This window comes from Pelophylax lessonae, assembly GCF_965119305.1.
Source record: "Pelophylax lessonae genome assembly, chromosome: 1".
NCBI lineage: Eukaryota > Metazoa > Chordata > Amphibia > Anura > Ranidae > Pelophylax > Pelophylax lessonae.
The window spans coordinates 331,958,836-331,986,727 of record NC_138768.1 but is presented as its reverse complement, the minus strand read 5'-3'; the positions used below and the strand labels follow the sequence as shown (position 1 = coordinate 331,986,727).

General features: G+C 41.3%; 1 protein-coding gene and 1 long non-coding RNA gene across 6 annotated transcripts in view; one reads left to right on the top strand and one right to left on the bottom strand.

Annotated features, from left to right (window-relative positions):
* The window catches only part of LOC309559848, a 62,054-nt gene extending 43,004 nt beyond the window's left edge, over positions 1-19,050 (top strand). Inside the window, exon 3 of the long non-coding RNA XR_014225479.1 lies at positions 18,816-19,050. This is a non-coding gene — a long non-coding RNA (uncharacterized lncRNA). The remainder of the gene's footprint in view (positions 1-18,815) is intronic.
* The window catches only part of DCAF11 (DDB1 and CUL4 associated factor 11), a 44,939-nt gene extending 18,007 nt beyond the window's left edge, over positions 1-26,932 (bottom strand). Inside the window, exons 1-7 of one of the 5 annotated variants that reach the window (XM_082263230.1) lie at positions 26,797-26,932; positions 19,089-19,228; positions 13,055-13,182; positions 11,356-11,474; positions 8,296-8,351; positions 8,064-8,164; positions 2,131-2,277 (exon numbers count right to left, since the gene is read on the bottom strand). In XM_082263230.1, coding sequence (XP_082119356.1) covers positions 2,131-2,277; positions 8,064-8,164; positions 8,296-8,351; positions 11,356-11,474; positions 13,055-13,182; positions 19,089-19,123 — 586 coding nt within the window. In that variant the 5' untranslated portion in view covers positions 19,124-19,228; positions 26,797-26,932. Of the gene's footprint in view, positions 1-2,130; positions 2,278-8,063; positions 8,165-8,295; positions 8,352-11,355; positions 11,475-13,054; positions 13,183-19,065; positions 19,229-26,792 lie in introns of all 5 variants that reach the window. The other 4 variants (XM_082263226.1, XM_082263228.1, XM_082263229.1 and 1 more) reach the window with 4 other exon arrangements.
* Between the last annotated feature and the right edge of the window lie 960 nt (positions 26,933-27,892).

Sequence of the window (27,892 nt, the reverse complement as noted above, 5' to 3'; positions counted from 1 at the left end):
AGGAGTAAAATAACATCCGAGTGTAAAAGTCAAACCTGGCAACCAATATATGTATACACTGAAGTTTTTAGTTCTTATTAAAAGGTTTGTGGCATTCACCTAAACATAGCGAGAATGAGGGAAGCTCTGCATATATGCTGGTAGCTGCAATATTAGCTCACCAAAGAAAAATAAGTGTTATTCAAGAAGCAGTAGCAGCTTCAACAAAAAAAAAAAAAAATCAAAACATCAGGTCACTGCATGTTTTACACTACAGCCATGTCAGAAAGTCAGAAACATATTTTAAAAAAAATGTGCATGCAATGATCCAGATCTCAAGTGTTTTTTGTTGTGGACCTCACACTATTAACATATATACATTGGTTAGAAATGGTACTGGAATGCTTTGTACAGCATGCTTAAAACAAAACAAACTATAATAAAGCAATAGAATCATGACTAATTAAGAGTCATTTTCCCATCATTGCCTGCACATGTATGGTGTCTGTCAATCTAGCTTAATAAGCATACAAAAATAAAATACCCTGCATAGACACAGGAAAAAAGAAGCTATTCCGTTGACAAATAAATGGCAAAAGTAAAAAATACATGTGTAACTTTATTAATCACAATGGATACAATTAAATCACCTGGCTGGGAGAATACCTGCTATATCTCAGTGCAAATAGGCTACTGACAAAAACCGACAAGACGAGACGAAATACAACATGGATGACAAACTCGTCCGGACGCCAGGTATAACCAACACACAAAGGAAATACCCACAACTTGTATCAATAGGTATATTGACTATCCGGTATTTCCTGTGTGTTAGCCCCTGGGAACTCGAGCCACCCGATTTGATCCACCAGGCGGACGGGGAGCTGAGCCACAATCTTTTTTAGTGGATAGGATCAGATTGGATGCCAGCAGGGTGTCAAAGGACATTTGTCTGTTGACACCCACCGACATCCAATCCGCGCTCCATAGAGGCGACCCCGTGTATAAGGGGCCTGACAGGTGCTCTCAAATGGGTTCCCCAAAAGAAGTAGGCAACTCTTATTATTTTTTGGTGTTCTATCAGCACTCAGCAGCAGACTCTCAAAGCAGAGAAGGAGAAAAAACTTAAAACATCAGTCATTTTAAATAAGAAAAGGCCTGTGCACAGCTGAGACTAATTAGTGAGATTTGGCTAACAGGTATGATGTGGACTTGGGGGGGGGGTCGATGCGAACTGGTCCAACCAGTACTGCTACTGACAATCTTGAATAGACTTACCAACGAAAGACAAAAATGTCGTTGTGTTTTGACAGTATGTACTATGTCAGATGTTCTAAAAGACATCTAATATATTAAAAGCCATTGAATGTTTTGTACACTTGTCTACCTTTTTGAAAACAATAAAAACATTGAAACATAAACCAGTTTCTGCCATTTTCCCAGGTGGGTGATGCAAAGTCAAATAAAACTATGGCATACTAAATGACCATCACTCTGACACATAATACTTGCTTAAGCGTACCTCAGGTGAATTACTGCTATCCCAATTTGCTTTAAAGCCCAACTGAACTTTCATCTCAGGTGAACTAAAGTGTAAAAGCAACAAACTGGTATGTCTCTTCTTTAACAAAATAAAACGTACCTTTTTTACAATGTACACTGAGCTGTGAATCTGAAAAGCTCAGGGACACTCTCCGTATGGTATCCGTGCCAGGATGAACAAACTCCTGCACATATGCAGAAGTTACACCACTCCACGACAGCCAATCAAGTCTACTGAAGGCCTGGCACTTGGAAGAAGCCATGGAGAAGATGCTGGCACTGGCAAGGGACCTTGTGCATGTAATATGGTTTGAGTGGAGGCAACTATCTGCGTCTTTAATTCCTGTTTTAAATTAGCTAAATACGTTCCAGTTGCGGTATTTGCAAACTATTCAACTTATCATACATGTTACAGTAAAATCTTTGTACAATCAACCTTAGATTTACCAATTATATGTAATATGAGGACCTACCTAAACTATTCATTCAATCTGTAACCAGACAGGCCCCTGAACTACATCTCAATGTATATGTCCTCCATACAAAGTTATTAGTCCTGCTAAGACATATATCTAAGCACAGATAGAAGAAAACAGTGTGTATACTGACTGTAGTCAGACCAGCTAGAGTACAAGAATTGTTCTCCATCTGGAGAAAAAGCCACATCAAGCACGCTCCATCCAACATCTCGGGCCCTCACAGTCCGGAACTTCTTGAAAGCGCCATACCGGCAGTCATAGAGGCGAATATTTTGATCTAAGACAAATCAAGAAAATTTAAGCTACATGGGGAAAGATATGAAACTGATAAAAGAAAACATTAGTAATTTGAAGGTGTTGCAGAGGAACTGAAAGCTGAATTACATGTATGGCTATTTTTGCATAGTTACATTGGTCCATCACAGACCAATGTAACTATGCATGTGCTATATCTAGCGATTCTCCATGGAAGCTGGACACTGATAATTCAGTGTTTGCCGCTGGCTTCTGGGTTCTGTGCAGACCAGCTGCCCTGCTGCTTAGTGAACACAGGAGATCGCTCCCAGGGTCAGAGAACAGTTTTAATTGCACTCAATTAATGCAAAGCGTTCTCTGACTGGATGAGGTGAAGAAGAGAGGCAGTGATGCCAGGATCTCCACCTCCTCCAATCAGAGAATGCTTTGAAATGGTGCCTACTACAATGATTTCCAGCTTCCATGGGTTCAACAAGGTATGGTACATGCATAGGAAAAGTAGTATTGGTTGCGCTTAGTGTAAAAAAAAGAAAAAAAACTAACATTCATATGAAAACAATTGACATAAACTAAGATTGTGACAGCAGCACTCACTAAACTCCCACACACAGATAAAAGCAATAAACAAAATAATTGTGTTTGGCTGTCAAACAATGTGTTAATACATTAATAATACCATCCATTAGCATAGGAATATTGCATAAAAATAATCATATGAAAATTCTTGAAGCAAATGTGTAGATCTCTCCAATCTTCTTATGTAACCATATGCCGCTCCACACCCAGGTGCACACCAAACTGCTTACCGGCAGGTAAGACCTCAGATATGGAGGCCAGGCTGCACTTTTTAGGAGAGATCCTTGCTGGGATGGGTGGATGACACACTTCAGGACACAATATAAGGGCTCCCAGAACACTCCACAGAAGAAGCTCAGGGGAATATAGAGTCAAGGAAAGAACTCATAGGGATTTATTTACTAAAGGAAAATCCATTGTGCACTAGAAGTGCACTTGGAAGTGCAGTCGCTGTAGATCTGAGGGGCAAATGCAAGGAAAATAAAAGGAAAGCATTTTTGCCTGCACGTGATTGAATGATAGAAATCAGCAGAGCTTCCCCGCATTTTAGATCTTTCCCTCAGATCTACAGCGACTGCACTTCCAAGTTCACTTGTAGTGCACAGTGGATTTGCCTTTAGTCAATCAACCCCATAGTGCAGTAGTATAAAACTTCACCAGTTTAATAAAAAAAGAATACTACTGACACAAGGCAGATAAAATCAGCCAAGTAGATCAATCAGCACAGTCATCACCCTAGCAGGTATGATTCTGTCACCGCTGTAGTCCAACCCAACATGTTTCATCCATGCTTTGTCCTGGGACGTCATCAAGGGCTATAGGAGTACATCCCATTGAATGAAACATACCACTGGCCATGTGGTGGTTACATTGCTTTTCATTTTGAGTACTTATTTAATATATACCCCGATGAAGCTCTTTTTTAGAGTGAAATATGTAGGGTATTTTGGGTGCACTATCACGTTTACATATGGTATTTTGGTTGGTGGGAAGGGGTTTTATTTCCAAGTTGTTCTCATATCTCTTAGTTATCAGTGGCCAGAAGTCAATGTTTTACTTCAGTCAGGACACTGGACACAAGTCTAGGAAGAATGGAATAGATTGAATTTAGGAGCATAGAGTAGGATGATTTCTATCAGTTGATTAGAACCCCTGTTTACTGCAGTATAGACAGAGCCACTAAGAGGAGATAAGAGTTCAATGACAAATTGAGGTAGAGAGGAATCTCTCAGTTCACACCTTTCTATAAGTAAAACACACATGAAACAAAAATACTTTAATAAAGTCCTAAATATTCTTAGGCATCGTCCCTAGGATTTCGTTGTGCGTGGGCAGACGCACCCTGTAAGAGTTGATTGATTAATCCCAATTGGAGGGACTTTTTGTTATGTTATAAGAGGCCATTGTTGTTATTGAAAAGTCTGATTTAATCTACTTGCCTGATTTTATCTGCCTTGTGTTAGTAGTATTTTTTTTTAATAAACTGGATAAGTTTTATACTACTAAACTATGAGTTCCTTCCGTATCTCTATATTCCCCTGAGCTTAGTGTTAAAGTGCAGCCAGGCCTCCATATCTAAGTTCTTACTCGTCGGTAAGCAGTTTGTGAGTTGGGTGCGCACCAGGGTGTGGAGAGCATATGGTTACATAAGAAGACGGGGGCAATATACACATTTACTTCAAGAATATTCTTGCACTGTTCACATTTTATTCGGACTGATTTTGCACTGTGCACTTTATTGAATTATCATCTCTGGACACTTTTTGATTAACTGATTTTCACATGATATTTTTACACTATCCGTATGCTAATGAGTTGTATTATTAATGTATTAGCACTTTGACAGCACAACACAATTTTATTTGTTTATGGTAAATGCATAGTTTCAAGGGTCCAACCTAAATCAATGTAGTTATGCAAACTAGCTATTTCTGGAATAAAGCTTTAATGGACTAATTCTCTTTCCCTCATAAATCTTTTTACTCTAGAGGTGCTTCACTCACAAATAAGCTGGGGGATCTTCCCCTAAATCAATGTATTTAAACCACTGACAGTCAAACACCTAAGTTGTTCCACCTATGCTTTTCTCAGAATAATTATTAGACGTTCCAGTCTTCTCTAAAGTAATGGAAAAGGTAATGGAGGAACAAAGGTTAGGGTAGGCAGGACTGGGTCACACATTAGCATCTGGTATGCACAAGATAGGTCTTCAAATGCCCTGGGCGAGTCTGGAACTTGTGTACTGTTGCACCAAAATTAGACACAGCTATATACTCTATGTTCCCCTGTTTATACTCTCATTGTTTGTGTAAGAACTACACTCGCAGAGGCAACTTGAAAGTTGTTTGTGTGGCTTCTGCATATATTTGCAAATGAGATGAAATAAAAAGAATCATGACTTAACTATTTTCCTTTGCTGTACAGTAGGGATGGCAAGTGTGCTTTATGCAAAAGTAATTAGCCTTCAAGCACCTGTTACTGGTTTCCAGTTGATGTGTACTTTCTAAAGAGAAGCTACTTGGGTAAGTAAAAAGCTACTTGTATAAGTAATGCCACCATCATTCTGCAAACATCTAATCAGTTAATGTCTCTAGGATTATTTTGGCATTTCCCTTGCAGTAACAGCAATCCTAATGCTATTGGGTAGCTGTACAGACACTTTTTTCTAATTATTCAAGTCTAAGGCTGGGTTAACACTGCAGCACCGAGCGCCTTGCAGCAGGGGTCCGGTGCGTCCCTATTCACCATTTCAGTCCGAATTTTTGGCTGAATTCGGAACCTGAAATGGGCCAGAAGATGCACAGGACTCCTGTACAATTCATTTTTTCTTTAAAGCCCGTGGTGTGTGAAACACACTCAAAAGACTTACACCCGGTGCATAAAAAAGTGCACACACGCAAACACACAAAAAGTGCACAAGGCGTACACACATGGCCCTCCTCCGAAGAGGAAGGGCCCTGACCCTGATCCCCCGGGGCGCGAAGCTCCTGACAGGGACTGAGGTACTCACTTAGGTCCACCCAGCCAAAGCCGGGCAGACCCCATTCTTCAGGGGGACTGCCGAAACAGCCCTCCCCGAGTACTAGGTAGGGCTCCCCCGAAGGGAGACCCCATGGGGGAGGGCGAACTAAGCCAAAAGGCCATATCCACCCCCTCCCAAGACTTACAGGGCAGGCCCGAGGACCTACGCCATCCAAGTCGTGCAAGTGACAAAACAACCAAAAAGGGACATACGTGAACACACAACAAAGAAAAAACAGAGTGGGGAAAAGGGAAGTGGAGAAGTGCTGGGTAGTGCCTAAGTGCAAAACCTCGGCAGGCCCCCCCGGCCAGGAATAAAAAATTCCTCTGGTGTTGGCCAAAAGGCCCACCCCAAGAGGCAGGTGCTTGAAAAAGTGGGATGGTGCAGTGACCAAGGTGCCACAAAAACTCAGGTGAGCTGCCCCTCACCAGTGAGATTGAGGCACCCCTGGGCTGCCACCCCAGGGGCACGTACACCACGGGCTTTTTCGGTCTCAGCCCCTGGCCAGACCAAGCGTAGCCCTTCCTGTCAGGGGGCCAGGAATGCAGACAGCTTGGGGAGAGCCCAACCTCGAGGGTATAGAAAATGGCCCCCTTCTAGCCAAATTCACCCAAGAGGAAAGGCCCTTCCCCTCACCATCCGCACTCCCACCAATTACATCCAGGAGCAGTACTAACCGTGGTCGCCCGGCTTTCCCACTCCCTTCAAACTGACAGGGGCGGACCCATTCAAATCAGGAAGGCATTGGAACCCTCCGGCTTTCTCTGGTTTGGCCTACTCCGGTCCTCCAGTTACGCCCAGAGCGCCCCGGTTTACTTCGGCCACCACCGATACTAACCTTCAGGTTCCATTCCAACACTGATAAGAACAGATACTACACTTGATCTTAGCCAAAAGGCCGAGAAGCACTCCTGTACAATTCATACTGGACACGCTCCGGAGATATGTGAATTGGCTCCATAGAGAGCAGGTCACAATCTCCTGACATCCCCTGAAACCCACATCCAATTTTTAGTAGTGTGAACCAAGCCTAAAGGAAAGAGTGAGGTGCTGCACACAGCATTTATTCAGATTTAGGCTCCATGTACACGGGACGCTGGAAATGGCCGTTTAGGAGCAGTTGGGTGTTTTTTTCAGAAGCCCCTGAACCCATCTACATTTTATCTTATCTGTCCATGTACACCAGGTCGTTTACAGTCATTTGCAGGCAGTTGCGTTCAGGGACTTTTTTTAGAACGCGATTATTTGCGTTCGAACGTGTGTTTCCCGGCGTTTCAAACGCAAAAACGCGACCGAACACGATGACCCGCGTTTAGCGTTTTTCCATTTTAAAGGGGAATCATTTTTTTGACCTCTAGGAACGGTTCTAAACGCAAACGCCGCTAAACACGGGCACAAACGCGACCGAACGGACGTTTCAAACGTCCTAAAAATTCCAGCATTCAAAGGGACTTTTAACAACGTCCCGTGTACATGGAGCCTAAAGCCCCGTACACACGTACGGATCGTCGTCATACAAACGTCGGCGGACGAAAGATCTGCCGATTGTACGCGTGTTAGTATGGTGCCTCCGACAGCTGTCTGCGCACAATCCGCGGACAAGAGTCTTTCTTGCAAACATGAAAATTTTTGTCTGCGGACACCAGAGCGGACGATTGTTCGCCTGTCAGTACAGAAATCAGCCGACAGACCGCAGATTTGCAAGACTGGGCATGCTCAGAAAATAAAAAACACAGGGAAAGTTAACCATTACATGACATCACTTCTGCAGTCAGCTGAAGTCTGCGGACAAAATTCTTGTGCTGTCTTTGTGCTGTCTTTGCACTTTTCAACAGACACCGACATCCCGGGGAGAAAAGACGAACGTTTGTATGACGACGATCTGTACGTGTGTACGGGGCTTTAGGCTTTCATTTTCTCACAAGCCCAGTAGATGAGAAGTACAATCTGGCTGCTAATTATGACACAGACACTTCCCATTACATTATGAGAACATATTATGTGCACAGAAATTATACACTCCATACAGCCACATATTTGCTTAATTGTTACATCTAATTCTGCAAGTAAAAGAGGAGCATAGCAAAAAAAGGTGTACAGTATATAAAACGAAAAGACAGAGGGAAGCAGGATACTTTCAAGAGATCAAATTAACATACAATGCCTAAAAAAACTGTACACAGTATAGCAAAATGGAATAAACACTATACCCTGGCAGGCAGACATAAAGATTGAACCATCTTGAGAATATACTCCACAGAATGCCTTTTGGGAGTATGAATCTGTGGCAGACACATTGTTTGGCAGAAAACTGCAATGAAAGAGTTCAGAGTCAAAAGGGCTGAGGTAGTTGTGATGTAGATATACAGCAAATTATTTCTCTCCACATCAACTAAATATGCCTACAAAACATTTATTTAATACTGATTTGATAACACTCACTTTGAAGTCATTCGACATCGCTCTCCGTAAGAAAAACCACACTTTCCCCGCACTCTCTTAAAGAAAAAACAGGAAAAGAAAGAATCCTGGTCAAGTGTAATAATGAAATCACTATCAATAAGAAAAAATATAATGGGCTATATAAAAAAAGGAGGGGGGAGAAAAAAGCAGTGCCACCTCAGTGTAGATTAAAATGGATCATTTACTTGCACACAGACAATTTAAAACTCACATAAGGATGTGATAAGCCAGCATTTAAGAGGTTCATCCATTGAAGGATAGGCCTGAGAGCAGAGAGAAAACAGCCACTGGTCCTGGCTGTGTTGGTGTCCGGCACTTCCTCGTCTCTTGGCGTTATCTCTACAGTATCCCAGGTCAGATCCGGCGGTAGCAGGTGAGTGCTCGCGTTCGGAGCATGCATGCTCCTTCATGCTGGCTTATCACATCCTTATGTGAGTTTTAAATTGTCTGTGTGCAATTAAATAATCCATTTTATACTACACGGAGGTGGCGCTGCTTTCTTCTCCCCTCTCCTTTTTTGTTTCACTTACAGAGTTCCTTCTAGCTCTGTCTGGAGCTGGTGGCCACAAATACAAATACCCAAGACTGTTTACTTTGTGCACTTGCTGTAACATTGGATTCAAATCTATAACTGCATATGTCTATCTGTTATTAAATATTACTCATTCTTCCATCATCCTGTCCCTATAAGCTGCACAAGGTTGGTCTATATGTAGTTGCAATGGGCTATATAGTCTACCATTCTAAATAAAAAGGCAACATTTTTTATTATGGATAGAGCAAGGGAGGGTTATAACCCCTGTCAGTTTACTTTTTGCCATCTGTGTTCTATTGGGGATAATTCCATTTACCTACCAGGCTGGGGAGGTTGACCTTACCTATTATCCTCAACAACATTATAATGGTTATAACATTAACGTTACCTGTAATTTCCTTGTATCGTGGGACATAAACTGGATACACCACTGTTAATATTGTAACATTCCCTATGTTATCCTCCATGTTGGAGTGTTCTTTTCCTGTTACTTTGAAACTCAATAAAAATTTATTTGAGTAAAAAAAAAAAAAAAAAAAAATCCATTTACTTCCTGTCCCATAGCCACAACAGAAAGTTAGAAAATCTCTGCAAATTAGGGAATTCCTTGGTGACTCCCAGGTCACCAGAACTAGTATCCTCACTGGAAAGTTTCTCCTCTATTACTTTTCTGGGCACAACCCAAAATTTGGGGTTTCTTTTACATTCATTTTTGATGATAATGGTAAACAGAACATATAGAGAAGATGAAACTCCCTAACAGGGGAACAGACAACAATAAAAACCTGATAGGTGTTCTAATCCATCTCCACTGTATCCAAAATGAAAAAATAAAATTTCCTTTAGTTATACTTTAAATGATACCTTAAAGAAACATTTGGCGACACCTAATAGAATAAAATAAGAGCTGTATCTGTCAGTTAAAAGGATAACAGTTAATGCTGGAGTGCTCCAAATCCCAACTGTGGAGAAAATAATGGCCTCCATCATCTCACTGTAATGTCTGAGACTCAAGTGACCCATCAATAGGTTAGCATTTCTATGTAAGGGCAGGGGTTGATGGTTATACAAAAAGAATTTCAGAAAGTCACTATTTTTACACAGCATAAAAAGCAAGATATCACCACAGGTTTACTTTAAAGCCATGTCAGTAGGCTTGCTGTGATAGATAAAAAATAAATAATGATCTGGAATACTAATCTTACCAGGAGAAAATGCTGTTCCATGTTCCCAGCAGTGGAAAATTGTGGTCCAAATTATGGAAATGAGGATGACTTTAGTGAAGATTTGTAGCATGCTGGCTCTGGGTCTTTAAAGTATATATTCACCAGGAGTAATTTAATTGCCCTGGATCCAGAGTATGATTATATATATATATATATATATATATGTGTGTGTGTGTGTGTGTGTGTGTGTATATTTTACATACAATTGTATTATATTCGACTTTTGTATTTTAAACATTTTTGAAGTGCATTTGCGTTAGAGCTCAAGAAAAATGCATCTCTTTAAATTCTATGTATGTCTTTACACTGGTCCGTTGGCTCCCCACTCTGGCTCCCAATTGAAATGCATTGAAAACGATGCAAAATTTTTTTTTTCGAATCACATGACCTATAAAATTGAAGCAAAATCGCGCACGTTTTTCGGTGGCCATTATCAGCACCTTTTTTTTTTTTTTAATCGGCAAATCGCCCATAACCCTATTTTCGGCCAAACATTTTCGGGGGCCTATATTTAGGTGTATCCCTATTAAAATTTCTTCCCTATGGAAAAAAAGGGCTTTATATATCATAGGTAACCGTGGGTCAAGTTTCCTTACTACACAAAGCATCTTTGCTTAGGTGGGGTATATCTAATTTTAGAGCATAGTATGCCAATGTAGATGTTTTTAGTAAGAATGTTGTGTATATATATATATATATATATATATATATATATATATATATATATATATATATATATATATATACACATATACATACACACACACACACTGTATATTTTTTTAAAGACTGTCCATTTCGGTTTCAATTTACGGCCAAGTACATCCTGAATTTTCAGGTTATGTTGAAAAATTTTCATTTTGGTGCACCATTAGTTTTTAATGTGGCGTGCGCATGGCTCCGTAGAATTACCAAGACCTCATGGGTTTCATTGGTTTTTTTTTTTTTTGATTGTTTGCAATTTGTCTAGTTTTTGGTGACATAGTAATGAGAGATCCCCCCCATAAAGGACACACTTTAAAAAAGGACAGATAAAACAGTCAGGTTTCTTTCTGTTATGTTTTGAGTTTCACATGAACATGGTCAGCACTGTGTGAAATTAGCAAATAAAATATAAAAGACTAAAAGTACCTCCCTCCTTTAATTGTTGCATTAGGTACATTTTACTTGGCTTGTAGAAGAGGGTAGCTTATGTGAAATTAATGAGGGCTAAACCATAAATGTAATGCATGTGGAATAACATACAAATGTTACAATAAGACAGAATAAACAGTTTACCTCCAACAGTTGTCGGGTCATATTTTTCTCTGTGCGCGCTTGTAACCTCCCTGTAGCTAGCAGAACCTGGGTTCTGATCTGGCTCTGATCCAGTACAGCAGTGTCTGGAGTTGGATCAACTGCAGGAGGTAACAAGAAGGAGCAACAAAAGCAAACAAAATATTTTCAATAAATAAGGCAACTTAATAAAAGATATCAAAAATAATTATATAAAACAAGCTGAAGCCTTGTTATTCATTCATAAAAATACAAAACTTCATGTGAATGGCTGAGAAGCACTCAGCCTGACTCAATTTTGTTCCAGGAACTGGACTGGAAGTTCCCATCCCACTGCCAGAACACAGCGCTGTATACTGTATGTAGCTGATGCTACATACAGTTTATATGGTGCTGACAGCAGGTGCATGTGTTAGCAATGGAAATAGTTCACTTGGACTATCTTGGTCCAAACAAACGTTTTAGAATGAAATAAATCCTGAAGTTAGGCTTTAATTCAAGTACTATCACTGCAACATTCGCAACGCATTTGGGTTTGTATGGGGGTGTCAGGGGTGCTTTTAATTTTTTTTTTGTGTGTTTTTCTTTATTTTAATATTGTCTAATACTTTTTTTTCATTTAACTTTAAGGGGCTAAGAAACCCAATAGGTAATAGCATTGGCAGGTAACAGGTCCTCTTTATGGACACATCAGAGGTCTATTATAGTTCTTATGTCTCATCTACCTTCCACTGCAGCTAATCAAGCACATATCATGCTTATTTAGCTGCATCCCAGGCTACATTAGCCAAGGAATGACATCTCTGAACCTTGAAGTGTTGTAATACATTTATTGCAGCCCTGGGTTCCCCAGAGGAATAACAAAACCCTGTAAATCCTTATGGCCATCAGCAGCAGCACCTTCAGGGCCCTGTAAAAGTGACTGGGTGGCATTTAGTGGTACAGCCATTTGGATCACTTTTACTTGAATGCCAATGGCTGCCTAAAAAAATCCATACAAAGCTCACCAATGCTGCAGCAGTCGTGAGCTTACTTTAACCCCTTGAATACCAGAATGTTTATAAAAAAAATTCTGTGCAGCTAGTTTTGTTATCCAGCAACCCTGCCAGAAAGCACAGCCAGGTCAGCAACATGCACTGCAACAGCAGAAGCAGCAACACTTGGTCACTGGGTCAAAACATACTCCAGACAAAAGTAGCAGAACATTATTAAGCCTTTATTATTCTACTCTGCTAAACATGTGTGGGGTGCAATTTAGGTTGTCTAATTGGTTTGGACTATTGGTTAATGAAACAAATATTTTTTTCACCACTTTTTTTTAGTTAATCTCTTTGCACTGATGGGAGCGCACTCATGGGCAATGATGCCAAAGGTCAGTAGGAGGGGCTCCTGATCATAAGGCACTGTGACTGGCTATACATGTGGCACAGTGCTGATGTCATTGAAAACCGGTAGGAGAAGCTCCCAATCATTGGTTGTTGACTGTGAGCAGTTGGTAATAGCTTGGTCACAGTTTTGGAAACATGCCGCGGCTGAGCGTTAAGGCCCCCACCCTATCTTCACATATTTCCCTATTAAAATCCTAAAGGAGTTAGGCTGGCTCATGTATGTAGGTTACTGGACTCTACTAAATTTGGTTTAGGTTAGATGAAATGTTGCTGAATGAGGAAACCATGATCCTAAAGATTCAGAAGTCACTTACCAGGGGGGTTGTAGCGATCTCCCAAGCATCCCTCCCAAGCACTGTCATTGTCATCATCAGAATCGGATAGGGACTGTATCAGATGCACACTTGCAGGAACTCCTCCCTGAACTAGCCGCACCTGCCCTCTGTAGATGTACAGAAATAACACAATATATCAGCCAAAACACCACAACTCTGTAATTTGTTTTTTTGGTTGCACTTTAGGTGGTGATGCATGAATAGGACATGATGGGTGCAGAAATGAATAATCGCAATGCCCTTTATTAACTTTTTGATATTAAAAGAAATTACTGTGCATATGGCTGTAAGACTAAATTTGATGTGCAGTTGAAAAACATTTGCTTTTGTGTAACCTGCAGTGCTGTACCCTATACTGAGCAGTCTACACAAATTAATAAAATATATGTTTGTTATTAGATTCTCTACACATGGCAGCAGACTAGTTAAGGGAATTATAATCGTTTTGGGTCAATTTTATTTTATTTGAAAACTTTCACAGCTACTTTTGCACTATTTATTATAGCAGTTTTTAATTTACAATAAATTACTTAAAACTGGGTATGCAAGTTACAATGTTTACAGAGAACTATTGATTATTTAAGGAAAGGGCATAGAAGAAGCTGTTTACTTGCAGTGAAAATTTCAGGTTGAGCGATTGAGGTCTGTAAATAGGCTGTCTTAAAATTAAAGTGAAGCCAAAATAAAAAAACAAAAAAAAAAATCAGCACAAGGGACATAACTTACAGTCAGTGAGGGGTTTTACTTGTGCTGATGCCTCTTCTGTTAGTTGAAATCCTCCTACTTCCATGCCCTCCTCCCACCCCCACAGCCATAACCTTGTGGTGAGTCAGGGGTTAATACAACTAAGGGGCTGTCACTGGCTCTCATTAAGAGAGACCGACTATGTCTGTCCTTTCCCCCCCAGCTGCTCCATTCATAGAAGGCCTATTGCAGCTTCTTTGAACGAAACTGGACCATTAAATGGAGGGGGTGTGGCAATCAATAATTCGCTCATCCACTATTTTATAGATTACATGTTATTCATAGAAGCAGCTTCTATGAATGGGCCAGCTGGGTGAAAAGGATGGGCATAGTCAGGCTCTCCTATTGGAAGATTACAGAGTGTGGGAGCTTGGACAGAGAATGTTTTCAACTAACAGAAGAAGCACTAGCACAAGGGACACCTCTCACTGACTGCAAGTTATGTTCCTTGTGCTGATTTTTCTGTTTGTTTTTTTTTCTTTTCATTTTAGCTGCATTTAGGCTTTAACCTCTTTACGACCGCCCGCTGCAGATGTGCTGCGGCAGGCAGCCGCTCCTGCGCGAACCGCCATAACTGTACGTTGTGAGCAGGAGACGAGCCGCCGGCGGAGCGCTCCCGCTCGTCAGCAGGGAAGCCGATGCAGCGGGCAGGCGGCTCTGATTGCCACCTGACATTCGTGATCGTTCCCCTCAGAGAGAGGAATGGTCAGCTGTTGTAAACAGAGCTGACCGTTCGTCTCCCTGGAATGATCATAGAGCCCCTGTGATCCTTCTATATAGGAACACAGGTCTCTATGGTCATTTCACAAGCCACCCCCCCCCCCACAGTTAGAATCACTCCCCTAGGCTCACATTTAACCCCTTGATCACCCACAATGTTAACCCCATCCCTGTCAGTGTCATTAATACAGTAACAGTGCATATTTCAAGCACTGATTACTGTAGTAATGTCACTGGCCCCCCTAAAGTGTCAAAAATGTCAGTCAGGGGTCCGATCTGTCCGCCACAATGACGCAGTCCCGCAAAAAATTGCAGATCGTCCCCATTACTAGTAAAAAAAAATTAAAATAAAAATGACAAATCTTTTCCGTAGTTAGTAGACGAAATAACTTTTGCGCAAACCAATAAAAATATGCTTATTGCGATTTTTTTTTTTTTACCAAAAATATGTAACAGAAAACAAATTGGCCTAAAATGTTAAAAAATTTGATTTTTACATTTTTTTTTTTTTTTGGGGAATGTTATATAGCAGAATGTGAAAAATATTGTTTTTTTTTTTAGAATGGTCGCTATTTTTTTGTGTATAGTGCAAAAAAATTAAATGGCACAGGTGATCAAATACCACCAAAAAAAAAAGCTCTATTTGTGGGAAAAAAAAGGAAGTAAATTTTGTTTGGGTACAGCGTCGCACGACTGCAATTGTCAGTTAAAATCACGCAGTGCCAAGTTTAAAAAAGTGGCTTGGTCATTAAGGGGGCAAATCCTTCCGGTCTTAAAGTGGTTAAGCATAGCAGATAAGGGTAGAGAACATATGAAAAGAAACAAAAAGGAAAACGTACTGAAAGTGTCACCTGCTGGCTGAAAATTAGAATACAAAATATTCATACTTGCCTAATTAAAATAAAACATTTTTTAAATATGTATTTTAAACCTTGACTACTGTATAAACAACAAAAAAATGTGTACAAAACCACTATACATTCTGTCTGAGAAAAACAACTAACAACATCATTCATAAATAAAGACTAACTATACACACTCTGAGAGCAGCGCTCTCTGTATAGTGGTCCAACATGCAGCCCCATCTTGTCATTGCTATAGCACTGCAACCAGTAGGGAGTGTGTTCATTGCTGATCGCAACACACAGAGCAGAGGTCTTTATGTGCAGCCTCTGGACAAAATAAGAGTTTTCTGCTGGTAGAACTTAAAGATCAAAACAAAAAAAAAAACATGCAGCCTGATTTCATGCAGCCTGACTATTGTTTAATGTTAAATATTAACAATTGGACTGTAACAATATATATGTAAACTATGTCCTGCTAGGACAAAGTTTTATAATTGACTCAGCGTTTAGATCTGCTACAAAGTTAAAATCAACCTGGTGCACTTTCTTATCAGATCACGCATTCAGCAACTGATTACAGTATGCTTTAATATACTAATAAGGAGCCAGGAATTATTTTACGACTGATAATTTCACTAGTATTTGCAAATAAAAAAACATATATAGGAAAAGCTCTTAAAATGGTCATACAGGATTTTAAAATAACAAGCATATATTACTTACCTGCACTGTGCAATAGTATTGCACAGAGCTGCCCCAAACCTTTTCTCGGGTCCCCCGCTGGAGCTCTCCACTCCTCATCTGTGTCTGCCCCATAGCAAGCAATTGCAATAGGGGCAGACACGCAAGTTAGGTTGTGTGCATCCATAGACACACACAGTGTGGTTTGGCCCTGACCCCCACTCTCTGCTCACAGCATTTGATTTGACAGCAGCAGACAATGGCTCCTTCTGCCTCAATAAAGCCTGTGAGAGCAGGGAGAGAGAGGAGAGCTGCTACAGATGAGCACAGCACTGGATCAAGTAAGTATTTAGGGAGTAAGAGGGTAATACTGTTACAGGGACATTTTTTTACTTTAATGCAAGGAATGTCTTGGATTTAGAACTACTTTAAAGCCAAAGTAGAGGAATTTTTAAAGTATTATTAAAAATGTATGTCAAGCAAGTCAAGTAAGTATTTTTAAGGTGGCATCCTACTGTAAATTTCATGATCAAAATGTATAAAATGTAAGTTGTTTTTGGCTATGTATAAATAAAGCTTACGTCAAAGACACTCTGAGTGGTCTGCTTATATATTACAAATATGAAAATAACTACAGGGCACTTAAACCCCCCTCCTGCCCAGGCCAATTTTCAGCTTTCAGCGCTGTCGCACTTTGAATGACAATTGCACGGTCATGCAACACTGTACCCAAATGAAATTGTTATAATTTTTTTCAAACAAATAGAGCTTTCTTTTGGGGGTATTAAATCACTACTGGGGTTTTTATTTTTTGCTGAACAAAAAAAGACTGAAAATTTTGAAAAAAAAACAAAAAACAGTTTTTATAGTTTGTTTAAAAATTTTGCAAACAGGTAATTTTTCTCCTTAATTGATGTGCGCTGATGAGGTGGCACTGATAAGGTAGCACTGATAAGGCGGCACCGATGGGCACTGGTAGGTGGCGCTGAAAGGCAATAATACGCAGCATTCATTGGCACTAATAGGCACTGGTAGGTGACACTTATGATGGGGCACTGATAGGTGGCACTGGTGGGCACTGGCAGGTGGTGCTGGTAGGTGGCACTGGGGGGCACAAATAATCCCTCTCCTCTTCAGGACCAGTGTCCCTCTGACAGCAGCAGGCGATCGCTTTTTTTTTTTTTTTTTGTGAGGAGAACAAAACAGCTGATTTCTGGCTGCAGTTTACTTTACATGATCAGCTGTCATTGACTGACAGCTAATCATGTGGTAAGCGTGCGGGATCGCCCCCTTGCCTTGATCTGTGATCAGGTGAGTCTCATGGACTGTGGGCCGCTCGTTGCCGAGAGGACCTCAATGTACGCCCTCCCGGCAATTTAGATTTGCGCTGTAGCCATCATTCGGCTATAGCACAGGCGTCAACTAGTTAAAGGATAAGTTCACCTTCGGGAAAATGTTATGCACCACCCGTTTTTAGTGCGGAACATTTAACATGTTTCCGCTCCTGCAGCCATTTGGCAATCCACTACCACTGTGGGACAGCAGTACAGGGATCTTCTCCCCATACCAGTAGTCCCTTTTTGAAAAGAGCACAGATGTGCGGGACTCCACCAACATAGCTGCGTCATCCATTTACAGAGTTCTGTGAATTAATGAACTACAAGTTCCAACAACCTTTGTGGTTGTTGGCTTATAGTTCTCAATGAACTACCACTGTACTGTTGAATGCTCCGATAGTTCACTGATCTGATTCTTCCTGTCAGTATGAAACTGTCTGCCCATACAATGTACAGGCACACAACTTACACTGACAGTCTGTAAGAGACCTGCAGGCCACCATCATCTGATTGCTGGTACAATGTTTTCCAGGCTTACCAGCACCTAAAATAAAAAAAAAGTAGTATATATATATATATATATATATATATATATATATATATATATATATATATATATACATATACATACACACACATGCACACACATATACATACATACACATATACACACACACACACATACATACACACACAGTAAATGCACATTTTTTTTTTATAAAAGGTAAACTTATTCTTTAAGATACTAGAATGTTTGTATATGGGTACATTTTGGAAATTTTCATGATAAAAGGAAATATGCTAAAGTTTATATTTTTATGAATCTGTGTCTTATGATTACTGCTTCTTCACATCTACACACTTATGTTTGTTGCCTAAAGGGCTATGCTCCTCTTGAATGGTTTTATTCTCCAACTGTTTAATGTTTTAGTTCTCATTATATATACAGTATATTATCTTAAAGAATAAGTTCACCTTGAATAAAAAAAAAAAAAAACGATAAATGGCTTTTATTTTGCAGGTAAAAAAAATGTGCATTAAGTGCCGGTTCACACTAGTGCGGCTGTGGCGATCGCATGTAATATCGGAGCGCACTGCTCCTTCATTACATGCGATCGGCTGTAATTCGCAGCCTTTCCCGCATCGCATAAGTGTGAACCGGCACTTACTGTTTAATATATATATATATATATATATATATATATACACACACACACACACACACTTGTGTCTTTATTATTGTCGTATCATACTTCAGTATGTATACTATGTACCCCATTTAAAGATTGTTTCTTTTTTCTTGAAAACGAATAAAATATCTTTAAAAAAAAAAAAAAAAAAAAGTTTATATTTTTTAACATGCGAGGTGTGCATTTAATTTATTACTACTTTATTTCATTCATTACTAAATAGGAAAACATGTTGGATTGGATCAAGTGTGTCGCCATGGTGGAGAAATAGGTGAATATCAGTCTGAGGAGCAACTGAGAATTAGGCTCGTACAAGCAAGTTGTACCAAAGCGATATAGTGCAGAACATTATCAAGCAGGGATTGTCCAGATGTAAGTCTGGCTGGTAAGGATGTTTAGGCCAGAAATTGAAGAAACAGATGAAGATGTGTTTTTCTGAAGTGCAACAGATGGCATGTAGGGTGTGTTGTTACCTGCGCAGAAGATACGCCAGTACCTGCGCCAGGTCAACGTTCTCCTCATCATCATCATCCTGAAGTCCACCGCGAGATCCGGAACTGTTGTGAGAGCCGTCTGGAGAATCCCCTGAAGCTCCTCCCGCACTGCTGCTACTGCGTGTTCCCATCCTCCATTCCCCTGCACATTACACATAAATTTGTATGTAGCAAAAAAAAAGATAAATAAATTAGATAAATAAATTGGGTAAAAATAAGATTAAAAACCACTCAAAAAATTAACCTTAGCATTACTATCTTTTTACTGCAAAAACCATATTACCCTGTAAGCTACAAAGTACAATCCTTTAAACAGCATGAAAAGCCATTGCATGGTTAACAAGAAAAAAAAAATACTGATCGTGTGAAAGAGGTCTCATATAACTAAAAGGAAATGTAAACACAGGAGAAAAATGGTCTTTGAAACACCACCAGTAATTTTTAGGTGCAATGGCTACATAATTCCTGGGCTTGCCAACACTGGATATAGAATACTGTTTGCAAAACTGATGATATCACTATCTATACTGATCAACATTACTTCCTTGCACAACGGCTTCCTCAACACTGGCAGAAAGTTCAGTTTTAAAATCAGAGGCCAGAATATTCATGGGAAATTATCTTGTGATTTTTTTTCCAGGACACTTTGATTTCCTATCACATGCTAGATAGACGTGAGCAGAAAAATAACTGGCTTGTCTGTTGTATGCAGTATAGCATATCTCACGACTTTCTGAGATGGGAAAAAGGAGAAAAGTATTTAGGCAAAGAACATACCATTGTTACATTCAGGATTAAAACACAAAAAATTAGGTAGGCTTTTTAGTAATCGCTACTATTCCTTTATAGAGGCTTTCAAAGTTTACAAATGCAACAATTTGTAAACTGTACCATTCGTACAAAAAAATAAATAAATGAAATTTAGCACTGTAAAGTACATTTTTGAATAGGTATATACATCGGACTGAAAATGAGGAATAAACGAGGAGGAAAGATGAACTTTGTTCCAAAAGTGTGCCAGTCCCTCCAAAACAGGGATAGTTGGGAGCTATGGGTAAAGAAATCATACTGCTAGCCCCTTGGGTGCAGGCAGTCTAAAAATGTGTGTGTCTGTATAAATGAAAGTGGAACTGTACTTTTAAAAATCTTTACCATTTTATTCCAGAGTTTACTTTTTTTTTTTTAAACGAGGGCTGCATGGATTTAGGAATATATGCCCCAAACGCAAGAATTCTGTGTTTGGGGCATACATCTTTGAACATACAGCTCCAAACGCGAGTACTGCTCGGTATAGCATCCAGCTGCCTCATATTATATTAAAATATTTAAAGCGGAGCTCCACTCAAAAGGGGACGCTCCGCTTAATTGTTTCATTCCTGATATTTGGCACCTTTCGGGACGGCAGGAGTGGAGCGGGTACCTGGTTTTGGCCCCCCTCCTCCTTCCGCCGCTGCAGGGCTATTCACAAAGCGCAGCGCACTTCACATATGCGCAGCAGGGAAGGCTTCACTGCCAGTTTCCCTTACCAGAGATGGCGGTGGCAGCACCCGAAAGACAATTGAAAAATGGGTGAAGACACCGCTATATTTGTGGAAAGGTAAGTGTCCTAAAATTAAGTCAGCAGCTACAGTATTTGTGGTTGCCGACTTATTTTTTTTCTGAAGGAGCCTGGAGCTCCGCTTTAAGCCTGTCATTGATTTTTACAGGCTGCTGGCTAAAAACAACAACTTTGCCTGTATTGTGTCCAAAATGTTTGAGTTGTTTTGTGTTGTAAGGGCCAAACTGCTCATGTGCGCAAGTCTTTAAAACTAAACTCTATGCATGATCTTTATTGCATAGTTATATTGCTCCAGCTTGGTACAATGTAGGTATACATATCTCATACCCGAGCGATCATTGTGGAAGTTGCAAATCAATGTAGTAGTTGGTGCTACTGCAGAGATAGCCGTGATCTTCAGGTCCTGTGCCAAACTGCTTCCCTGCTGCATAGTAATCACACTCACGTGGCACTGCCACCATTCACAGAAAACCTTGTGTCATGGTCTGGGGCTGCATGAGTGCTGCCGACACTGGGGAGCTACAGTTCATTAAAGGAACCATGAAGGCAAACATGTACTGTGACATACTGAAGCAGAGCATGTTTCCAGACCTAAACCCTATTGAGCATCTGTGGGGCATCCTCAAACTGAAGTTGGAGGAGCGCAAGGTCTCTAACACCCACCAGCTCCGTGATGTCGTCGTGGAGGAGTAGAACAGGACTCCAGTGGCAACCTGTGAAGCTCTGGTGAACTCCATGCCCAAGAGGGTTAAGGCAGTGCTGGAAAATAATGGTGGCCACACAAAATAGTGACACTTTGGGCCTAATTTGGACATTGTCACTTAGGGGTGTACTCACTTTTGTTGCCAGCGGTTTAGACATTAATGGCTGTGTGTTGAGTTATTTTGAGGGGACAGCAAATTTACACTGTTATACAAGCTGTACACTCACTACTTTACATTGTAGCAAAGTGTAATTTCTTCAGTGTTGTCACATGAAAAGATATAATAAAATATTTACAAAAATGTGAGGGGTGTACTCACTTTTGTGAGATACTGCATTTCCTTTAACAGGACAAATAGAATAGGCTTAGAATGGGGGTGGGAGTAGAGTTAGGCTTAGTTTGAATTTCAATGGAATTCCACTTTAAAAGACACCAAGCGACAGAGTCACATGGATAAAGGACCAGCGTTCACCCAAATTCAAGTCAGTTCCTATTATCATTTTCACTACAACCACTATCTGCACAAAAACACTGAGCAAGTATGAAGAGAATTTACTTTACTTTAGTATGTATATAATCATCAAGACACTATGGGGTGGATTTACTAAAACTGGAAAGTATAAAATCTGGTGTAGTGCTGCATAGAAACCAATCAGCTTAATTTTTTTTTTTTTAGTCTGATTATTTGAACAAGCTGAAGTTAGAAGCTGATTGGCTACCATGCACAACTGCACCCCATTTTGCACTCTCCAGCTTTAGTAAATCAACCCCTATGGTATTTGCAATTTGCTATAACATCTCTTTATATTAAAGTGGAGTTCCGGCCTCAAATACCTTTTTTAACTAGAAATACCCCTATAATACTAATCCATCGCCCTTTACAGAACCGCTATTCTCATACTTACAAGGTGTACAGTATTGGATTTGAGTCAAAATCTTACTTTTAAAAATGCTGTCTGGGAGCGGCCATCTTGGATGTGGGCATCTGAAGCCCCAGTGTAATCTGCTGTGTCCTTCTTCCTGATTCCAGGGAGTGTTCTGGGAGCTCTTCCTGATTCCAGCCTCCCTCCTGGGAGTGATGACAAACAGCTCCCAGGATGCAATGCAAAGGCGGAAGTGATGTTGGTGGCCATGGCCACAGAGGGGGGAGAAGGAGGAAGTACAATCAAAAAATGCCCTGAAAATAAGGTATGGGACCCCCGAAAAAATTGCCCAAATGGTGCATAGCAAGCACTCCAGGAATCACTAAAGTTGCAAAATAGGCCGGAACTCCACTTTAAGGTGGACCTCTAACAGAAGGCATGAAACTCCTCTCTGCTGTTGCAAATACTGCTCAAGCCTCTGTTCAGTGATTCTTGCATAACATAAGGCCAAGACATTTGGAAATGTGCAGCTACGGCAACCTAGCAGATGCTATGTTTCAGCAGAAATCATGTGACCAAATGCCAAGACTAAACATGAATATTACAATCTGACCATACAATCAACTTTAGATTTACAAAAACTATGTAATACGAGGACCTACCATTTAACCTACATCCAAACAGCATCACAAATGTCAATATACTATATTTATTTATATCTGCTCAGTTTATTGCTAAAATTACTCTGAAACCCAAGCCGTAGCTGAGTGTAGTAAGATGTCCACTGCCGCTGTTCTGGCAGATTAGTGAACCCATCAGACCGTTGAATGGAAGTGATTTTCCGTCAGCTGCGCATGTGTACCACGGGTTCGCTAATCTGACAGAAATGCGGCAGTATACATCTTACTACACCCAGCTACAGATTGATTTTCTGAGTAATTTTAGCAATAAAGTGAGCATATATAAATAAATATAGTATATTGACAACTGTGATGCTGTTTTGATGTTACATTTTGAAAGAAGCTGGATGCCAGCAGTAGGAAGGTGGCGGAGGCCATATTGTTACACCCCGCACTGCTCAGCGCTAAACCTTTAGGCCCTTTCACACATACAGTCCGTTCAGTTCATCAGTTCAGTCACGTCAAAATGTATCTGTTTTTCATCCGTTTTTTTTTTTTTACATCCACTACCAATGCAAAAACGGATGAAAAAAGGACGGTTTGTCCGTTTACATTGGTTTTTTTGACGGATGAAAAAATAGGGCATTCATCTGTTCCAAAAAACGGACATTGACAAAAGCGGATGAAAACGGATGATCATCAGTTTTTCCATAGAGATGCATTGATGTCCATTTTTCATCCTTCAACTAATGGATGAAAAACGGACAAATGGACCGTATGTGTGAAAGGGGCCTTAAGCCTCGTACACACGATCAGATTATCGAACGATCTTTCATTCGTATTTTGTTGCATGCTAGTCTCATGTGGAAAGTGAAGAGGTTACTTTCATACGAAAATTCTCATACGACAGAATGTAACTATGTGTTGAATTGTTTTGTGTGTGTTCTCTCATTTCTGAGCATGCCTAGTCTTGCTCTTACGATTTTTTTCAGACGAAAACTGTACTAATTAAACGAAAATCGGACGTTGTGTTGACCAACGATAAACATTTTATAGCCTGCACATCCAGTTTTTGTCAATTCATAATCGACTGTTGAAAGCATTATACTGACGATCCGAAAATCGTCAGATCGTTCGTCGGATGAAATTTTACTTCCGATTTTCGTATCGTGTGTACGGGGCCTTTAGGCTTTCGAAATTAAACATCATCACAGATATCAATATACTAAATGTATTTATATATGCTAACTTTATTGCTAAAATTACTCAGAAATTCAAGCCATAGCTGGGTGTAGTAAGATGTCCGCTGCCGCTGTTCTGTCAGATTAGTGAACCCATGGAACACATGTGCAGCTGACGAAACGTCACTTCCATTCGCTGATCTGATAGTACGCTGATCAGTGCGGTTTCATGTGCGTCTTGCTGACATTAGGGTTGCCACCTCATCCCCATAAACTAGTACACACATTAATTACACAGGTTCTGTGGCTGATTAACCAGTTCTGGACCGGAAGGATTTGGCCCCTTAATGACCAGGCCATTTTTTGCGATTTGACACTGCGTTATTTTAACGGACAATTGCGCGGTCGTGCGATGCTGTACCCAAAAAAATGGATGTCCTTTTTTTTACCCACAAATAGAGCTTTCCTTTGGTGGTATACTATTTGATCAACTCTACAGGTTTTATCTTTTGCGCTATAAACAAAATTAGAGCGACAATTCTGAAAAAAAAAAAAAAACAATATTTTTCACATTCTGCTATATAACATTCCCAAAAAAAAACTTTTTTTTCATCCTTTTAGGCCAACTTGTATTTTGCTACATAGTTTTGTTAAACCCCCCCCCCCCAAAAAAAAAAAAAAAATTAGCATTAAGCATATTTTGATTGGTTTGCGCAAAAGTTATTGCGTCTACAAACTAGGGGAAAGATTTGTCATTTTTATTTTTTACTAGCAATGGCGGCGATCAGCGATTATTAGCAGGACTGCGACATTGCGACAGATGGATCGGACCCCTAACTGACATTTTTGACACTTTTGGGGGGGACCAGTGACATTACTTTCCATAATCAGTACTAAAAATATGCGCTGTTACTGTACTAATGACACTGGCAGGGAAGGGGTTAACCTAGGGGTGATCAAAGGGTTAATTGTGAGCCTAGGGGAGTGTTTTCTAACTGTTAGGGGTGGGCTTGTGAAATGACCATAGAGACCTGTGATCCTATATAGAAGGATCACAGGCGCTCTGTGATAATTTCAGAGAGAACAACGGTCAGCTATGTTTACAACAGCTGCCCATCCTTCTCTCTTAGCGGGGAGCGATCGTGGGTGCCTAGGGGCAATTGCGGTCGCCGGTCCCATGGATCGGCATCCCCGCTGCCTAGTGGGGGCGGGAGTGTGCCGCACCTCCAACATCAATCATACGTTGATTCGCACAGCTGAGCCAGCCTGCTGCAGTATATATGCGGTGGGTGGTCAGCAAGTGGTTAAAGCGGAGTTCCGCCCGCCCTTAAAAAAATTAAAAGTCAGCAGCTACAATAACTGTAGCTGCTGACTTTTAAATAGTAGAACTTACCAGGGAGCAAACAATGTCGGCACCAGAAGCTGATTTTCGTATCAGCTCTCGGGTGCCACCCAGGGTAAGGGAACCCTGCAGTGATGCCTTTCGGCTTCACTGCTGGTTCCCTACTGCGCGCATGCACAAAGCGTGCTGCGCTTTGTAATTGGCCCTGAAGCGGTGGGGGAAGGAAGGGGGACGTGGCGCTGTCTCCTAAGAAGTGGGGAAGAGTACCTGTCAAAAACAGGTACCCGTTCCCCCCTCCCCCTGAAAGGTGCCAAATGGGGCAATGAAGGGGGGGGGGGGGAGGAAGCAGATCAGTGGAGTTCTACTTTTGAGTAGAACTCTGCTTTAAGGTGGCAATTAAACTCACTAAGGCCCCTTTCACGCTTGTGCGACTTGTCCTGCGACTTGGGACTGCAAAGTCGTACTCCAGAATTTCCAATGGCTACCATTGATATATGTGTTCAAAAGTAGTCCCTGTACTACTTTGGTCTGACTTTGATGCGTCTTGAGGTCAATAGACCTCAAGATTACACAGGCATTGCTTCAAATCTAGTCAAAATCGTGCGACTTTTAGTTCGCACAAGTGAAAAAAGTGGTCTTAGTGCCTTTTATTAGCTTAAGAACCTGTGTAATTAATATGTGTCCTGGTTTATAGGGATGAGGGGGCGACCCAAATGACATCTGTGGGACTTCATGCACAAATATCAATGTGAGTTGCACGTGAAATCGCCAAAAATAGAGCAGCAACCCTTTCACAGTCGGTGCAAGCTGGAGTCGCACCAATTTGAACGGTTCCATAGCCAGAAATAGGGTGTGACTTGGATCTGACAATGTGTGAACGGGGGGAGGGCGGCTAATTAAGCGCTGTCAAAAAACACGCATGTCCAAACGCACCCTTTGTGATGTGAACTGGCTTGTATGCTGCTTCACTTAGACTTCTCATCAACATTAGCAGACAAACAATGTGTATGGGGTCACCTCCTCAGGAAGGTACCCAGACACTTTATACACAGCAGCTGTGACATGACCTCTGACTCTATCCTCCTTTATATAAGAGAGCTGTCACCTTATCACAAGTATATCTGCAGACACAAATGTCACCATTGTTTACAATCTACCTAACACGACAGTATATGAAAGCAGCCATGACGTTATGGCAGACGCTTTGTGTGTAGTGTGCCCATCCTCCCTCACACTGAGCCTTCTCCTTCACATATACATACAACACCCCGTACAAGTCACAGCGCCACTCAATGACGTTACGTAAGTGTAGAGAAGGCGACTTCCCAATAGAAGTATACAGCTCCGTATTGGGGCGCTTCCCTTCCCTATCCTCTCCTCTTCATTCACACACACACAGAGGGCACCGTGCCGAGCACACATCGCACACAATTATTTACCTACACAAACAATGTTTACACCGCTTCACACTTCTCTCCTCAGCTTCCGCTTCCCGGACTCGCCATGTGACTGATCTCTGGTTGGCAGACAGGTAGCAAGAGTTCAGCAGCGCCCTCTGTGATTGGGCGGCGGATGTCCCGCCCTCTTGTTTTCCAAGTAGCTGCTTTGATGTTAGACGCTGGATGCTGTAACGCCACCCTGGAGACAGGAGGGGACGATGTAGGAAGGATGGGGTCTAGGGTTGCCACCTCATCCCTTTAAACAATGACACACATGAATTACTCAGGTTCTGTGGCTGGTTAAGGTGGTAATTAAACTCAGTGCCTTTTGTGCATTATATTAGCCAGAACCTGTGTAAATAACCACTTAATGAGCGTAAAACTGCGGCAAGTCGGCTCTGTCCCGCGAAACAGCGTAACTGTATGTCGCTTTTCGGGCGCGCGTGCCTATTCGCCACAGGAGAAGCCGATCAGCGGGTCCAGTGGCTGCGATTGCCCCTGGGCACACGCGATCACTCCCCGTGGAGACAGAATGCCGGTCTGCTGATGTACAGGGATTCTGTGTTCCTCTTATTTAGGAACACAGGTCAGGGCCATCTTACTGAATGGGCACACTGGGCAGTTGCCCAGGGGCTCCACTTGCCCAGCGATCCAGCCCCAGCCAAGCATTAGGCTCGGTTCACACTGATGCGATGCGGGAAGGCTGCGAACTCGCAGCCTGTTCCCGCATCGCACACGCACCCCCGGCAGTTCACACTGCCATATGCGATCCGCTGGGGGTGTCAATGTAATCTTAACGACACCCCCAGTTTGATCGCATATCGCAGTGCGATCGTGCAGTTCGCACAGGATCGGATCGCACAAGTGTGAACTGCTGTGCGATCCGATCCTGATGCGGCAGCAAAAATGCCTCCTGTGCGTGTTTGCTGCGGGTGCGATGCGAATTTAGCCATACAAACTGTATGGCTAAACTTGCACCGCACAGCTGATCGCATGTAATGTCGGAGCAGTGCGCTCCGACATTACATGCAAACCCCGCACACACAGAAGTGTGAACCGGGTCTTAGTCCTGATTCCCGTGTGCATTCCACCGCCAAATT